We start from the raw sequence: 18606 nt of genomic DNA, 5'->3' as shown, positions 1-18606 counted from the left end.
AGAATCAGAGATAGGTCGCTTCAGATTGCAGCTTCTGGAAATTTGCTATCGACATTTGTAAAGCTTAAAAACATTCCCGAGAAGAATTTCAAGTTTGTAAAGCTGAAAAACATTCCCGAGAAGAATTTCAAGTTGTCAGTGTATGCTGTTGTCGATAGAAACATCGCCGCGTGGTGCAGTTGTGTAAACCGGAACCATGCGTCGGCCATTTTACTCAATATGCTTTTGGATGCCATTTTACTCAATATGCTTTTGGATATTGAGTAAAATGGCCGACTTCGGCAGCAATATGCTTTGATGATAGGAAGAGACTATCCAATCACAGCCCCCGAATTCCCCCACGTGTTCATCAGAATAGCTATATATATACATATGCTAGATTTGGGTTGAAAACAAGCTCAGAAAGTTAACAAGAATTCTTTTTAAGCGATCAACAGCCGGCTGCTGATTGTAGGCACGATTTGCACGGACTAATAGAAAGAGATTTCATACAATGTGACAGCGCTTTCTCGGCTGCGGGGAATTCTTGATGACAACATGCAGTGCGTTCAGATTTATTAGTCGCCAGATTGACTAAATGTCTTAGTTTCGCTTTACGTGACATGTTTTCTTTTCAGCCCGCCAATGGGACAGTTATACCTATTTCAATTTATTTCAATTTAACTTCCCGCTCTAAGGGGTTGATTCCAGCCTGTTTTATTTAGAATTATCCCATGACCTGCCTCTTTGTCTCTGTTAGCTAAGGAGGTTACCAGAGCATAATCTATGGTTACCGAAGCATTTTCTGAGCTTGGTTGCAAGAATAATACAGTCATATTCATCAGCAAACAAGATTAGTCGCGTTTCTAAAAAGTATTTATTAGAAACACCGTCATTGTATTTGTAAATAAAAGTGACGAAAATGCCATTCAAACAATGCATGTAAATATACACTTGGTCAACTAGGCCAACAATGTAACATTAGGTTTTACCAAGCAATTACAAAATAACTTGAAGCTAAAAAATCAAGGGGGGAAACTCTGTCGAAGCCCTTTGCGAACGTTTACAGTCCCGGATCCCGCATTCGGCTCATTTCAAGTCATTCTAAGACAATCTTGTTAGTTAAAGTACTATCCAAACTGTGCCGTTGAAGCACTACAATTACACGTAGCGGTTAATACGAGGGCTGTTCTGGAAGTCCTTAGAATCTCATATTAGCGCACAGCTCACCGTTAATTTGACCACGCCATTTTCTCGAAGGATCCTTCATGAGCTGCGACACATTTTAACATTCCGTAGAAATACCTTTCAAGCATGTCGGCGCGAGTGTTTTTGCCGATACCCTCAATGACCCTCGTTTACTCCCGGACAACTGCATCAGGGCTCTCGTAACGGTTTCCTCGGAGCTTTTTCTTTAAATGTAAAAAAACCGGAAAACGTCGAATGGGGCCAATTCAGGAATGTCTAGTGAACAGAACATCAGGCAGAAATCCTAATCTGTTCGAAATTCGATCGATTTGGAAGCTGTGTAAAACGGGACATTACAGGAGTAGCATCAACCCTCAAGTACCCGTGTTCGGCGCCAAGCTTTAAAAACCACGGGCAGGCAATGATGCATGTGCTGCTCTAAGGTAACCATACGCTGCTCCCCTTTTAGAATTGTGGCAATTTGTCCTTATTTAAAAAAAAAATGGGACCACCTTCTTCTTGCCAGTGTTCCCAAATCACCAATAGGGGTGGAGCCGTTTAGGAACATCAAAACGGCTGATCGATGTGTTGACCGGGGTCAGATTGATAGACCCAGGTCCCCATCGCCTGTGACAACCTTCACAAAATCCGTACACTCTCTATAGTGACAATTGGAGAATATGTGTATGCACATTTCGAGACATACCCCCTTTTGGACACCAGAAAGAGCACGGGCACCCACTGTCTGCAACGATTGTGTACCCGTAAAGGCTTGTGCCAGATCACATCGATGGGTGCCGATTTAATTATGTATGTGCCCTTTACCACCGTGTGTGTGTGATTCGTGCATCATCTCTGTTCAATTTTTCAACGGCAGCAACGTTTGTTGCAGTAACAGCCTTCAACTGTCAATCTGGGCGGGTGTCATCTTTGAAGACGTGTCTACCCGATGTAAATCCTTTGTACCAGTTGTAAGTACTCGTTTTGAAAAGAGCGTTCTTCCCCAAAAATTCCCACAATATGCAGGAGGTGGGAGAAACAGAACTATCCTTTCAGAGATGTTTATACATCATTGTTGTAAACTCCCTTTCTTGAGATCCATGACAGACAATTAAACATGGACGGGTAGCGTTCTTTGAGAGCTGTTTTCTTTGCAGAGGAAACTTTGAGATACATGAACATTTGTGTCATCGCCGATGAAACATTGCTGTATGCATACGTCATTGTACATATCATGAAGCATTGCCAGGAGCTTGGAGTCTAAGGACTTCCAGAACACCTTACGTATTATATCTGAAAACGTCTCCGGTAGTGTTCAATGCGAGTAACTCTCGAACAAACTAACCGCGGATCAATTTCAGCAGCAGAGTCATTGTCTAACTAAGCTTTTTTGACAAGAGAAAACTATCAATGAAAATATAGGCATTTTGTTTTTTCATGTTGATGTTCAAATTCAGTAAATCATGCGGGAAAGAGAACTAGCTTCGCGCATGAATATTGTTATGCGGAAGGTCTCGGTGAAAGAAATTAGGCAAGAGCAGATTTGTGTTGAAAAAGTTGGTGTTTTTGATGGAAGGATGGTCAAGGGATAAAAAGCTTACACACCTCGTCCTGAATAGCTTGCATATTTTCCCTCGGGTTGATTTTTGTTTATTCCCTCGCCAGAGGTTCGGGAATACCTGAAAATCGACCCTCGTGAAAATATGCTAGTTATTCAGAACTCGGGGTGTGTAACCTATTATACGTTATTTGCGTGTTTGACCAAAATATGACATTTTACACAGATCGAGACAGTCATTGTTCTCCGAGACCGCGCTAGCGGTCGAGGTGAACAATGACTGTCGAGATCTGTGTAAAATGTCATATTTTGGTCAAACACGCAAATAACATTTATGTATCGATCGAATTCCTTTCAGGTACTATGACTTTGTTGTTGTTTTGACGATTGAACGAGCACACAAACACATGCATGCAATCCACATGCAATCAAACACATACGCTTCATATTTGGGCGTTTCAGGTTGACCGAAACTTCAAAGGAACTACAAAACACACGTCATGTACTCACTTTGTTGTTGTTTTGACATTGAACAGCACACACACATGCAATCAAACACATGACGTTTTTTTTTTTTTAGTTCCTTTGAAGTTTCGGTCAACCTGAAAAGCCAAATTATAAAGTTTTGTCGGCCTCTGACGTCACATGACTCAAAGAAGGGAAATCCAATCTCCAATCGATACATATATGTGTGTCCACTGTTTACCTTTTACTATCACGGTTGACCTAGTGGTAAGGCGTCCGCCCCGTGATCGGGAGGTTGTGGGTTCGAACCCCGGCCGGGTCATACCTAAGACTTTAAAATTGGCAATCTAGTGGCTGCTCCGCCTGGCGTCTGGCATTATGGGGTTAGTGCTAGGACTGGTTGGTCCGGTGTCAGAATAATGTGACTGGGTGAGACATGAAGCCTGTGCTGCGCCTTCTGTCTTGTGTGTGGCGCACGTTATATGTCAAAGCAGCACCGCCCTGATATGGTCCTTCGTGGTCGGCTGGGCGTTAAGCAAACAAACAAACAAACATTTTACTATTGGTGTGCTCGTGTTTCTTCCGTGTTGAATACAGGGTGGCCCTAAAGAATTGTCACCAACACAAAACTTATATATTTCTTCTTCTTCTTCTTCTTCTTCTTCTTCTTCTTCTTCTTCTTCTTCTTCTTCTTCTTCTTCTTCTTCTTCTTCTTCTTCGTTCATGGGCTGAAACTCATTTACTCAGTTTGTTTTGCACGAGTAGCACCGTTTTTACCCCGTAATTCAGGCAGCCATACGCCGCATTCGGGGTATATACATCTATTCATCTGCAGGATATAAATCGGGTGTGTGTGGCTACTACACAGTACTGCTGAGCCGATCCCCGAATATGGAATGTAATTTTGAAACAGCCAAAACGTCGGGCCATTATTCCTACAAACTTGAAGGTTTGTCAACTGTTCGTCCATCTGAACTTTATGTGCACAAAACATGCAGTCATTCGCCGAACACATGTATAGGTTTATAGCATTTGTGGGGCTTGTCTTTTTGTGGGTGAGTTATCAAACAATAATTGTTCCAATTGCAGTGCACACAGTTTTTTTTCTTACGCTTGCTATTCGTGTTGTTTAAACGTACAAACTTACCATACATTTTTTTATGAACTCTTGTTTCGACATTATTAACACAGACTGAACCTACAGAAATGTCCTTTTAATATCTAAAATTCAAAATGTTGACCCCAAAGAATTCTCAGTGTACCAAACAAATTATCAAAGAAACTGTGGAAAAAGGTATTTGCAGAGAATGTACAAGGGGGTTTCTGAAAGTGCTTAGACTCCAAGCTCCTAGCAATGCCTCATGATATTTACAATGACGTGTGCATACTGCAATCTTTCATCGGCGATGACACAAAGTTTCATTCAGTTATCTCGAAGTTTCCTCTGCAAAGAAAACAGCTCTTTAAGAACACTACCCGTCCATGGTCACTTGCCTGTCAGGGAGCTCCAAACAAGGGAGTGAAGAGCCATGATGTATACACATCTGTCAACGGATTATGTTTCTCACACTTACTGCACATTGCGGGAATCTTTTGGGAAGATCGCACCTTGCAAAGCGAGTACTTACAACTGTTACAATGATTTTAAATCGGGTACAAAGATCTCCAAAGAGAACACCCACCCAGACCGACAGTTGAATGCTGTTACTTCAACAAATGTTGCTGCCATTGAAAAGTTCACGAGAGATGATGCACGAATCACAGACACAGAAATAAGGATACATGAAGAATTGCAACTCCACCCAATTGTGATGTGTCACAAGCATCTAGGGGTATACACGCGTTGCAGACAGTAGGTGCCCGTGCTCTTAATTTCCAGTGTGCAAAAATGGGGTACGTCTCGCACGAACGCATAAAAATGCTCCCTGGGTGTCAATAAGAGAGTGTAAGGCGTATATGAAGGTTGTCATAGGCGATGGGGACTTGGGTCTATCAATCTGACCCTGGGAAATACAACAATCAGCCGTTTGGATGTTCCTAAACCCACCCCTATCAACTATTGATGATCTCGGAACACTGTCAAGAATAAGATAAAGATAAAGATAAAAAAAATAAAAAAAAGAAGATAATAACATATCGTCCCAACTCTACTAGGGGAGCAGCCAACGGTGACCTTAGAGCGGAACTTGCATTATTGCCCGTGGTGTGTAAAGCCTGGCGCCAAACATGGGTACTCGAAGGTTGATGCTACATCATGGCAACGTCCCGTTTTCCACAGCTTCCAAATCAATCACATTTCTGACAGCTTTGGATGCCTGCCTGATGTTCCGTTCACTATATCTTCATGAATTACCTTCTCACAGCGTTGTTTTCTTTCTGTTTTTACAGTTCGCGATGTGCGGCACTAAAATTAAACTTGGAGAATACATGGAATAACCTAGTTTTCTTGGTAATTATTAAAGTGACTTATAAAAAGGAATGAAAATGTTTTAAATATTGATGGACACAGATCGCCGTTGCTGTGGAAACAGCCGCCATATTGGATTTCTAGGAACAGGTTTTACAGCGACATCATACATCAGAAATGCATGATATTTGGCACAAAGATACACAATACTTTTATCTACAATTATATAGAACGATATTTTTACTAAAGACTACAGTTAAATTTATATTAATGTTTGTAATAAGGATTAATGAATTTCTAACCGTATATTCATTAATCATTATTTCAAAAATTAATATATATTCAACTGTAGTTTTTTTTCTAACAAAAATCGTGTATATGATTGTAAATAAAAGTCATGTGTATCTTTGTGCCAAATATTAAGCATTTCTTATGGATTATGTTGCTGTAAAACCGTTTCCTACAAATACAATATGGCGCTGTTTAAGCCAGTTTCTATAGCAACGACAGCCTATGTCCTGTAGTATTTACATATTTTTCATTTCTTCTCATAAGTCACTTCAATAACTACCCAGAAAACTAAGTTATTCCATGTATTCTCCAAGTTTCATTTTGGTAATGTTAGTGCCTCACATCGCCTCAAAGGAAAAGCTCTGAGGAACCTGTCCGAGAGTTAGCGAGGGTCAAAGAGGGTATCCGCAAAAAGTACTCGCGGCGACGTGTTCGAAAGGTATTTCTACAGATTGTCAAAGTGTATCACAGCTCTGGAAGGATCATTCGAGAAAGTGGCATGATCAAATTCACAATGAGCTGTGCGATTATATAAGATTCTGAGAACTTGCACAACAGCCTACGTTCGTGTGGATATATACTCGTTGTTCTGAAACATTTCCCTTCCATTTGCAACATTCAGATCGCCCTAAAACAGTAATCCCGTGTAAGCGTTAGACGTTATTTTTCCAATCTTTGAAAAATCTAGAAGTCTATACGACATGAAGTGAACTCAGTATAAGTCACTGAGCTATGACATGACCGCCCGTGTATTGCAAACCTGGTTTTTATTAACTTTTCTTTAAGCACAACAGTAGTTATAATAATTTTTCATAATGCATATCATTATGATAAAGCGTGTTTCAATACCATGTGAAGCATGGCAATTCCGTTAAGGTGCTTGAAAAGCAAAGAATACCATCAATTTCTTTTACATTTGCAACTGTAACAATTTCTTACCTTCCGCACAGCTGACGTCATTTGGGAGTTCTGAAACACGAACACACGGATATGAGCTCACACTCACGTTCGTATTCTAAACAATGGTTTCTTTAATTGCATTTGCATTGATATAAGCAAGACCAAAATTAAATGTTTAAGGCAATGTACTGCGGCACTAAAATGACCAAAATAAAACTGGGTAAATACATGGAGTAACTTAGTTTTCTGAGTAGTAATTGAAGTAACTTATATAAAAAAAAATTAGCAAAAATTAAGTGTCATAGATTGCAGTCGCTATGGAAACTTGCATAAACAGCGCCATATTGGATTTCTAGGAAACGGTTTTACAGCAACATCATACATCAGAAATGCTTAATATTTGGCACACAAATACACAAGACTTTTATCAACAATCATATTGAACGATATTTTGACAAAAGACTACAGTTGAATTTATATTAATTTTTGAAATAAGGATGTATGAATATGCGGTTAAAAATTCATTAATCCATATTTCAAAAATGTTTGAGTTATAAGCCTGTGACTAAGGTGACCCTCACACTGTTACTTGATACTCCCCAGACTTATATTAAGCCTAGCGCAGAACCGCGCGGGGTGACATGCGACTCATTTCGTCGTGGAGGGTCACAATTTTTTTTAAGTCAACCATCTTAATGCCTCCTGTTTTATACTGGCTTTTCAAAACACAGCATTTAACCTTCTCGAAAGCTTTTTAATTTGTGTTTTTCTTTTTCCATAGAAAACGAAATAAAAGGGTATTAAATTTTTTCAACACAATTTCTGGGAGGCATATTTACGTAAACCAAATGAGGAATAATAAAACTTTTTATAACGAACAACTTTCCATAATAACCTACATTTCGTCTTTGCCAACTACACATAATCTGTAAAATCTTATTTATCCAGGAAGTCTAGTTCTCTTCCAGCGCAGCAGAATTACAGAACACAATTCCGAGGATTTTCACTTGATCTTTCCATACTAAACCGTTACATTCGTCACCACGGCCTCTACTGGAACCATTCCACATTGCCACCGTTTTTTCACGTTTTATTTCTAAACCAGATACGTTGGCAAATAAACTCAACACTTGCATTACTGCGTTTATATTCTCTTTATCTTTTAAAAACACTGTTACGTCATCTGCATATATATAACAAAATCTTCAACACACAGCTAAGATTATCTGCCGTGCTATGTTATGACACAACACCCTTAATGTTAACAGCAGATCTAACACGAATCGCCAGTAGCTCGATTGCCACAACAAAAGCCAGAGGAGAGAAGGGGCAACATTGTCTTATACCAGCATCCACCGTAAGATAATCACTTATCCACCCACCATATCCAATACAACTTTTGCTTTCGCTTATCAATGCATTCACCCATCTAACAAAATCTTCACCAAATCCAAACTAGGAAAATGCATTCATCATATAATCTTTTTAAATACTATCAAATGCTTGTTTAAAGTCGACTGTCAATATGGCACCTGGCAGGTTAGATAATCTAGTCAAATCAACAACATCATCAATTGTTCTCAACATGGTTGCAACTGATCTGCCTTTCAAAAAACATGTTTGATCCTTGTGTTCAATGGAATCAACAACGTCGCACATTCTATTTGCAAAACATTTTGCTAACAATCAACATTTGTCAACGAAATAGGTCTCCAGTTATTTAATGTTGTTTTTGTTCATTCATTTCCCTTGTGGATAAGTGTAATAACAACCAAAGACTGTGAATGTAACATCTTTCCCTCTGCAAAGGCAACATTGAACGATTCAGCCACAACATTCTTCAACTTCAACCAAAAACATTTAACAAATTCAACCGACAGACCATCCAGGCCAGGTGCTGACCCATTACTGAGTTGTTTAAGGGCTGCTGTCGCTTCATTAACAGTAATCAGACCTTCACATTCTTCCTTCTCCTCCTCTCGCAACTGAGGAACTTCGCAATCTTGTAAAAACATCTCAACTTTCAACAAACCATTGGATGTTATTTTCTGTTGATACAAACGTTCAAAACACTCTTTTTGAGCCTGTAAAATCTGAAGTTGATTGCTTAACACTTCACCGTTATCCAATTCTAATTCGTTGATAATTTTCCCATGTGCTCTGCTTTTTTCTAAATTAGGAAAAAATGTGGTGCTTTTTTTCACTCTCTTCAATCCACTTAACCCTTGCTCTCACTGCTGCGCTTTGTGTTTTTTCCTTCTCAAACAATTCCAACTTCATTTGTATCAAATCACGTTTTTTAATTACCAAGGCATTCAAAGGTTCTATGCTGAATATAACATCGCACTCGTTTAATTCGTTATACAACTGTAACAAATCTTCTTCTTTTTTTCTTGATTTAAAAACACTATATCTCCTGGTTTCATTTTTAATTTTTAATTTCAAAAACTCCCAATTTATCCTGGAAAGACATTACAACGTTTTCACGCAGGAACATATCTATCAATTCGTTCACGATATAAACAAAATCTGGATCTCTTAACATATTATTATTGAATGTCCAATATCCTGGACCCCGCTCAAATTGGGAACATTTTATAACGGTCTGAATACATCTGTGATCAGAAAACGGGACAGAATGCATGCTGCAATCAAGAACATCATTAAACACCGATTCACTCGTAAAGGCGTAGTCTATACGCCTTGGTACAAAATCGTTCCGTCTGGACCATGACAATTCTTTCACAGAGGGGTGAAATAAACGCCAAGTATCATATAGTCCACAGGAGTTCATAAATTCATTCAGAGACAAAACAACGTTTTTCGGGTAATTATCTCCACTTACAATGTCCATGCCATTGTTTAAAACAGCGTTAACATCCCCGCATACTACAATGCGCTCACACTCAATGAGGTTTATTTCTTGTTGTACCTTCTCAAATAATACATTTTTTCCGATACAGAATTAGGAGCATACATATTAGCAATGTAAACATCACCCATCTCTGTATTAACCTTTACTATTAAAACTCTATCTGAAATTAACACAATTTGCCATTCAAATTGAAAACCTTTTTTAATCAAGATTACCTGGCCCTCACTGTGAGAAGATCCGACAGAATAAATCATGTCTCCTCCCCATTCAGACTTCCACATATCTTTAACAGTCTGTGATGTAGGACTCTTGAACACAAAAATATCAAAATGTGTTTCTTTCAAATGACAAATTACGCCTTTACGCTTATGCTTGTCTCTAATTCCGTGTGCATTCAAAGATGCGATATTTAAGGTCGCCATGGCAATAAATCAAAATCACTAAGAGTAAGGAACTGTCTGTTAAATCAAGCCGAGTCGTTTACCAGTCGGTCCAGTGTCAAGTGTTTGCTTCTTGTGAAACTAGGCGCATTGTGTGTAGTGACGTCAGCAGTAATGATGTATTGACGTCAGCAGTAATGACGTATTGACGTCAGCAGAAGTGACCCACTGGCTAAGTATCAGAGTCTTGCTAACGGACACACGGCAACATCAGTAATGACCCACTGGCTCAGTATCAGAGTTTCTTTCTTTCTTTATTTGGTGTTTAACGTCGTTTTCAACCACGAAGGTTATATCGCGACGAGGGAAAGGGGGGGAGATGGGATAGGGGAAAGGGGGGGGAGGGAGATGGGATAGAGCCACTTGTTAAGTGTTTCTTGTTCACAAAAGCACTAATCAAAAAATTGCTCCAGGGGCTTGCAACGTAGTACAATATATGACCTTACTGGGAGAATGCAAGTTTCCAGTACAAAGGACTAAACATTTCTTACATACTGCTTGACTAACATTTTTACAAACATTGACTATATTCTATACAAGAACCACTTAACAAGGGTAAAAGGAGAAACAGAATCCGTTAGTCGCCTCTTACGACATGCGGGGTGCAGAGAAATAAGGATGTGGAAAAGAAGACTTTTGGTAAGTGAAATAAAGGTGATGGATCCAGTCAGGTAGAAATAAGACAACAAGAAAAGAATTGGAAAACTGCAGGGAATAGTAGGGAGAGTTTTCTTGGAAGGAAATATAGGTGAAAGGACTGGTAAGGCAGAAATAAGACAAAAGAAGAGAAGAAACAGAACCGTTAGTCGCCTCTTACGACATGCTGGGTAGCATCGGGTAAATTCTTTCTAGTCCCAACCAATATGGGACTCCCCCTAACCCGCGAGGGGTAGTATCATAGTCTTGCTAACGGACACACGGCGACATCAGTAATGACCCACTGGCTCTGTGTCGTAGTCTTAATCACTATCGGACACATGACCCGAGCAGTAACAGCTAGCCAAGGAACTGACTTGACAAAAGAGAGACAGGCTTCCGCCGAACAGTTCTGCCCCTGCTCACAATGAACTAGCGCCCTACCTTTCACTCTCTTGTGGGCCCAGATGGCACAGACTCCTTCCAATTTTTCATCTGAAAGTGATAAAGACTCATTAGTTAAATAAAATACTCAAAAAAGAACAGTACGTTAGAGAAAAAACAGAATTAGCCAACCAATGAATACATCATCCAATTACATATATCCTTCCATCTAGCAACCCAATAAGCATCACATCAATAAATTCATCAATGTAACGGTAAACATCCTGTACACATCTGCATGAACGTCAGACGGTTTGACATACACACGTTAAACTGTGTTAGCGAATCATCCCATACCTCAAGCTAATGTGCACTAAATATGAAACAATCAAATAGGATTGAGCAAAGTTGAAGTGGGTTGCTTTTTGTTTAGTCATCAATGAATACATTGGTACGTTGACACATAAACTTATATTTTAATCAATCATTTAATCAATGTATAGATAAATAGATAAATTGATTAATACATAAATTGTGAGAGAGAAACCAAGCAACGTCATTTTGCGATACTGTGTTTTTTCGCATGAAAATAACTAAGCAACAAAAGCAATCTTAGCAGCAAACATATTTTACAAACTCAGGGAAAGAGGGAAAACAACATATTTTATATAGAACGCACCCGTATTTCCTCAGCAAGTCAAAGCTTTATTTCGAGGTGACAGAAAAAAGTGTTATTCCCCCCTCTGCTTCTTTACCTCTGTAAACTTGTAGGGGTAGTTATTTTTCGATAATGACCCAGCAACCAAACAAATAACGACCCAGCAACAGCCTGAATCCTCGATAGTGCAATGGGTTGAGAAGTTGTTCTGTTTCGGTACTACTTTTTGCGACTGAAAAGTTCCGAACGCTCTAACGTACGAAGTATACATCTCTGGAGCAAACAATACAAACATACCGCATTTAAATGAACAACTACAGGCCTGAACACATGAATCTTCATATAAAATCCATGAGTTCGGTTGTTTTCTGAATCTAGATTTGCCGTGCTCAAACGTTCATCACAAGCAATTTCCCGCAAGGCAAGTAACTCATACTTTGTCTAGCGACAAGAGTAGTTCCCCTTCTTTTCACTCAGTTTCTTCGACAACAGACTGCAATCCGACGGTCAGTTTTCAACAATATTTCATTTAATAAACAGATCACACGCAACCAAATGCACACATCTCATCAATTTAAACAACATAAAGCGGTTTCATACACTATTTTCCCCAGAAAACTGAACTTCATACAGTTTTTAACGTTGGAACACGGGTGCAAAAGTTCGTCTGCTAGTCCCATTTGACGAAAGAACATTATCCTAAGCGATACCAAAACATATACAGAACACACAATATCTGCCTTTGCTGCCACAGCAGAATAACAGCATATCTGTGTACTAGATTTTAGTCCAAAATAGGAAAACTGACAAGAAGTGTTAACAGAATGGAATGATTTGTACGGAACTATACAACCGCGCATTAATCGATCGCCTGCGCAGGTTGACTGGTTGAGTGAATAGGATTCGATCAAACTTTCGCAAAAAACCTCCTCTTTTCTTTGAATAACTGAAGAAAGGAGGAATAAAGAGGTTACACACCTCGTCTCAGTGATTATAAAAAATAATGGTCTCAGTTCGCGGTCATGAAAAAGCTCGCTAAAGCTCGCATTTTTCATGATCCGCAAACTTCGACCATTATTTTTAATAATCACTGAGACTCGGCGTGTAACCTCTACTTATCCCCCCCTCTGCTTCTTTACCTCTCCGCCCTGATATGGCCCTTCGTGGTCGGCTGGGCGTTAAGCCAACAAAAAAACAAAAACAAAATTCTTTACCTCTGTAAACTTGTAGGGCTAGGTTTTTTTTCGGTAAACACCCAGCAACCAAACAAATAACGAGCCAGCAACTGCCATGAACACATGAATCTCCATATAAAAACAATGAGTTCGGTGGTTTTTTTTACTTAAAATCCAACGATCACCCGGCAAGCAAGTTCCAATGCAAGTAACTCTCATACTGTGTGTAGCGACAAGTTCCGTGACAATAGTTTCCCATTCAAATTTCTTTGCATACAGTTTCTTTGACGACTGACTGCAATCCGACGGTCAGTTTGCAACAATATTTCATTTTATAAACAGATCACATGCAACCAAATGCAAACATCCCATCAATTTTAAGATTTGTAAACGGTTTCATACACTGTTTTGTCCCAGAAAACCGAACTTCATACAATATTTAACGTTAGAACACTGTGCAAAAGTTCGTCTGCTTAATCCTAATCGACCAAAGAAAATTTCCTCAGCGATACTAAAACATGAACAGAACACACAATATCTGTCCTAATAGCCACAGCAGAATAACAACGTAACTGTGTACATGATTGTAGTCCAAAACAGAGAAACTGACATGAATGATTTTCACGGAACTATACAACCGCGCATTAACCAATCGCCTGCGCAGGAAGTCTAATTGAGTGAATAGGATTCGAACAAACTTTAGTACACAAACTCCTCTTTTCTTTGATTAACTAAAGAAAGAAGAAATAAAGAGGTTACACACCTCGTCTCAGTGAAAACTAAAAATAATGGTCTCAGTTTGCGGTCATGAAAAAGCTCGCTGAAGCTCGCATTTTTTGATGATCCGCACACTTCGACCATGTTTTTAACATTTTAATCAAGCTTTGAATGAACGTTTTAACATAGAGGGGGAATCGAGACGAGGGTCGTGGTGTATGTGTGTGCGTGTGTGTGTGTGTGTGTGTGTGTGTGTGTGTGTGTGTGTGTGTGGGCGTGTGTATAAAGCGATTCCGAAAAAACTGCTGGACCGATTTTCATGAAACTTCACATGAAAGTTCCTGAGTACGATATCCTTAAAAAGTTTTTTTTCATATTTTTTTATAAATGTCTCTAATGACGTCATTTCCGGCTTTTTGTAAAAGTTGAGGCAGCACTGTCACGCCCTCATTTTTCAATCTAATTTTGGTCAAGCAATCTTTGACAAAGTCCGGACTATGGGATTGAATTTCAACTCGGCAGCGTAAAAATTAGTTAATTAGTTTGCTCATCAAGTTGTCATTAAAATCGAATTTTCACTAACAGATAATTGCATGTTTTCTTAATCTTCTCCTGAATTAAAAAAATATATAGATATGTTGTGTTTACTCTAAAAATGAGCTCAGAATAAAAGAAAATAGGTTCAGTAAGTACATGCATGTACTACGCGATCGCATGCTTCGCGGAGACGAGTGTGACCCCCGGGACGTGTTAGTCGAGACTATCTAAATATAGAATATCGGCGATGACTGGTTTGTCGTGTGGATCTTTTAGTTTGATACCGACTGACTAAATGTTTTTATATCGCTTCACGCGACTTGTTAATATTTACTGAGACTCCGCATGTAGCCTCTACATCTTCGCACTTACATTCCAGGGATAACTCTGAAGCTCGCTTTTGGACAATGGCCAAGTCGGTTGTCACATTCTTCATCTTGATCGCAACAAGCCTCGACTCACAGGGCATTGTGCACACCAGGAGTAGGGACAGCGCCCAAAATACTGTGGTGAAAAGTGCCATCCTAAAACACACATAATGATGTCAAGTTTGACGAATATTGACAAAACTGAATTTGCATGGAAAACATGAAATATTACTGCAATCTAAATAACACCAATCAAATTGAGCTTGATTAGTCTTGTATCGTGTGCGTCAGTATTTGTTTTCTAGAAGCGCGACTTACATAAAAAGATCTTCAATTTTTGCTTAGGTCTACCCTGACAAAAAGTGTGTAAACGTTTTGAGACTCTCTTTGACTTTCAGTCCATGTCTCTGTCTGAGAGGAAAACCAGTTAAATGTTTGGTCTTTCAAATGATACATTAATTTTGATGATCTGAAACCGTACAAATCTCTCGGTTTAACTTCACTAAAAAATAAACATTAAGGACAAATTATCTCGTGTTTGTGCTCAGCTTTCTCCAGTTACAACTGTGTTAACCTTTGTTAGAAAACGTAACAACAAATCACAAGGAAATTTGTCAAAATCTACCAGTAACAAGTACACATGGTTCCAAAATGTCATAGACGTTACAAAACAGTGCCACGTCAGTAACGCATTTTGTACACAACAAAATGAGGACAAACAAACACAAATCACATGGTTGGACTCCTCCATTCAAAAGCTATGAAAGCTTGAAAAAATAAATAAATCAACCAATTAGTTCATCGCCACAAAAATAAAATTCTACCCAAAACGTCACTGACGTGGCACCATTTTGGGGTGGACATTGTTTTAAATATATCTCAAAAAGTATTATAAATTGACATTTGAAAAACTTATGTTGATATTCAGGCACAGAAAAGTAAAGTTAACTATTCAACCATATGTCTGTTGTTTGATAAACGTACGGCATAGGTTGACAGGGCTGCAGCTTGCTCAATAACGTCTAAATTTCCCAAATTCAAATGTATTGATCTTCGGGGGAGCGTACTAAGCACAGAGACAGAATCTCTGGGGAGCGTATCAAATGCAAGTCAAAACAGTGATTTACTTCACGAACAACTCTTCAGTGCTGTTATGGTTGGTAAACAAATTTAGCCTATTGAAACACAATTGAACACAGAATGAATGTATACAAGCTGTACAACCACATAAAGCTTCGTTTGTCCATATTTTATGTTTTAAGTGGAATATTCGTCGCAAAACGCAACTTCGATGCACATACTGTTTACTTGCTCTTCAGTCGGACAACATGAGAGCGCTTTGCAGATGGTGCTATTCTAGAACAAAATCGTTTGATGGGGGCTCTTTAATGGTCCGGGGAGAGATCACCTTACGTCGTAGGACATCTCACTACCGATTAGTGGGAGATTAACTAGTGATCGCTGCCGGGATAAGATTTTGCACTTTTCGTTGTAAGAAATACTACTGTTGTTAATTTGAAATCAGAGGGATGTCTAGAGTAACAAGCTCTAGCGTCGTTTTCGCTGGCATGTTTGACGTCACATTTCATGGAGACAGTCCTCAGGTCTTCAATAAAACAATACAGAAACATTAAAATTATTTAAACTTGTCATGTCTGTATGGCATGCGTTTAAACAGTGGTCCTTAATTTTTGCTGTACTTAATATGACTTCATTATGTTTCAGAAAAAAAACCCAAGTACTTACTTACTTTCAATGATGAAGGATGTAGCAGTGTCGAGTGAAGGCGAAGAACCTACTACTTGAATCGAACGATTCTCTTATTTATAAGTCAAAGATACACATACGCAGTAACAATAAAAAATAAAACCAGTTTTTATTTTGCAACAAAATAGGTATAAATTAATTAAAAGCTTTTATGCAATATAGCAGGAGATGAGAAACATTAACATTAATTGAAATTTCGATTGTGGTTTGTAATTAATAATGCCTGGCGATGTCAACGTCACATGGCGTTGCAATATCTAATGACCAGTCGATTTAAAATCTTCAGCTGTGACAGGGGAATTAATTGTCACATTTTGTTGTAAACATAAACATTCATTAAAATTTCGATTGTGGTTTGTAATAAATAACGCCTGGCGCTGTAAACGTCACACGGTGTTGCAAAATCTAATGAACAGTCGATTTAAATTCTTCAGCGGTGACACATTTTGTTATAAACATTTAAAGAAGATTCCCCATCGGATGTGGAATAGAGGATTTGTTACCAAGGCAATAAACAAAAAATAATCTCATATGGTGTTTTAGCATAATGCAAAACACGTAGAGAATATAGAATACATAATCTTTAATTGCCCAAGGTTGGGAATTTGTGATGACTCGCACGCGCGCACACACACACACATACACACACACACACACACACACACACACACACGCATACACACACACACACACACACACAAACACACATAGGTGGTTTTGTAGTCATTTGGGGTCGGCTGTGTATCAAAATGCCATCTTGCTCAAAACACAGGCATTTGGGGTCTCTTTTGTTTTACGTGTTAGAAAGTTTCTTAAAACTTCAATGAGCGTTAAATGCCATTTTAAAGTGTGAAAACTCATTTCAGGATGTTATTACATAAAATGCAACCTCCAGCGTGATCTTTAGAAAAACAGGTATTTGGGGACGATGTTTGCTGTACGGCAGTGAAATGGGGACGTATGTGGCCACAAAGTGCAGAGCTACAATTACGTCATCGGTGCTATGATTGTTTTAGGTGTTAGAAAGTTTCTTAAAACTTCAATGAGCGTTAAATGTCATTTTAAAGTGTGAAAACTCGTTTCAGGAGGTTATTACATAAAATGCAACCTGCAGCGTGATTTTTAGAAACAAACAGGTATTTGGGGACGATGTTTGCTGTACAGCAGTGAAATGGGGACGTTCAAAACCGCAGAGCAGCTCTGCCCAATCACGGGATCGGTGCTATGAATGGTTTCATCAGATACATGGCGCTAGGCGACATAAGAGTATCTCCAATCCAGTCAGTAGCATTCACGGCCCTGACAACGGATGGTTTGAGTCTGATTTATGAGAATGAGAATGAAGGAGAGAGAATTGTATTGAATTGAATTGAAAAAATTGAATTGAATTGATCTTCATCTGAAAAAAATGTTCAACCCGTTATCTAGGCTGTTGATTTAAAAATGTAAGAATTTGATTGATAAAAGAAAAAAGACCTTTGAACAAGTCGCGTAAGGCGAAAATACAACATTTAGTCAAGTAGCTGTCGAACTCACAGAATGAAACTGAACGCAATGCAACGCAGCAAGACCGTATACTCGTAGCATCGTCAGTCCACCGCTCACGGCATAGGCAGTGAAATTGACAAGAAGAGCGGTTTAGTAGTTGCGCTGAGAAGGATAGCACGCTTTTCTGTACCTCTCTTCGTTTTAACTTTCTGAGCGTGTTTTTAATCCAAACATATCATATCTATATGTTTTTGGAATCAGGAACCGACAAGGAATAAGCGGAAAGTGTTTTTAAATTGATTTGGACAATTTAATTTTGATAATAATTTTTATATATTCAATTTTTAGAGCTTGTTTTTAATCCAAATATAACATATTTATATGTTTTTGGAATCAGCAAATGATGGAGATTAAGATAAACGTAAATTTGGATCATTTTATAAAAAAAATTGTTTTTTTACAATTTTCAGATTTTTAATGACCAAAGTCATTAATTAATTTTTAAGCCACCACGCTGAAATGCAATACCGAAGTCCGGGCTTCGTCAAACATTACTTGGCCAAAATTGCAACCAATTTGGTTGAAAAATGAGGGCGTGACAGTGCCGCCTCAACTTTCACGAAAAGCCGGATATGACGTCATCAAAGACATTTATCCAAAAAATGAAAAAAAAACGTATGGGGATATCATACCCAGGAACTCTCATGTCAAATTTCATAAAGATCGGTCCAGTAGTTTAGTCTGAATCGCTCTACACACACACACAGACAGAC

The 18606-nt window shown here is 38.7% G+C and overlaps 1 protein-coding gene across 3 annotated transcripts in view; it reads right to left on the bottom strand.

Moving 5' to 3' along the window:
• The window catches only part of LOC138957973 (uncharacterized), a 28974-nt gene extending 10899 nt beyond the window's left edge, over positions 1–18075 (bottom strand). The window contains exons 1-4 of one of the 3 annotated variants that reach the window (XM_070328985.1): positions 16325–18069; positions 14583–14734; positions 11184–11234; positions 6828–6857 (exon numbers count right to left, since the gene is read on the bottom strand). In XM_070328985.1, coding sequence (XP_070185086.1) covers positions 6828–6857; positions 11184–11234; positions 14583–14733 — 232 coding nt within the window. In that variant the 5' untranslated portion in view covers position 14734; positions 16325–18069. Of the gene's footprint in view, positions 1–6827; positions 6858–11183; positions 11235–14582; positions 14735–16324 lie in introns of all 3 variants that reach the window. The other 2 variants (XM_070328984.1, XM_070328987.1) reach the window with 2 other exon arrangements.
• Positions 18076–18606: the final 531 nt, after the last annotated feature.

Source organism: Littorina saxatilis, unplaced genomic scaffold (genome assembly GCF_037325665.1).
Source record: "Littorina saxatilis isolate snail1 unplaced genomic scaffold, US_GU_Lsax_2.0 scaffold_420, whole genome shotgun sequence".
NCBI lineage: Eukaryota > Metazoa > Mollusca > Gastropoda > Littorinimorpha > Littorinidae > Littorina > Littorina saxatilis.
This window is presented reverse-complemented; position numbering and strand designations above follow the sequence as displayed.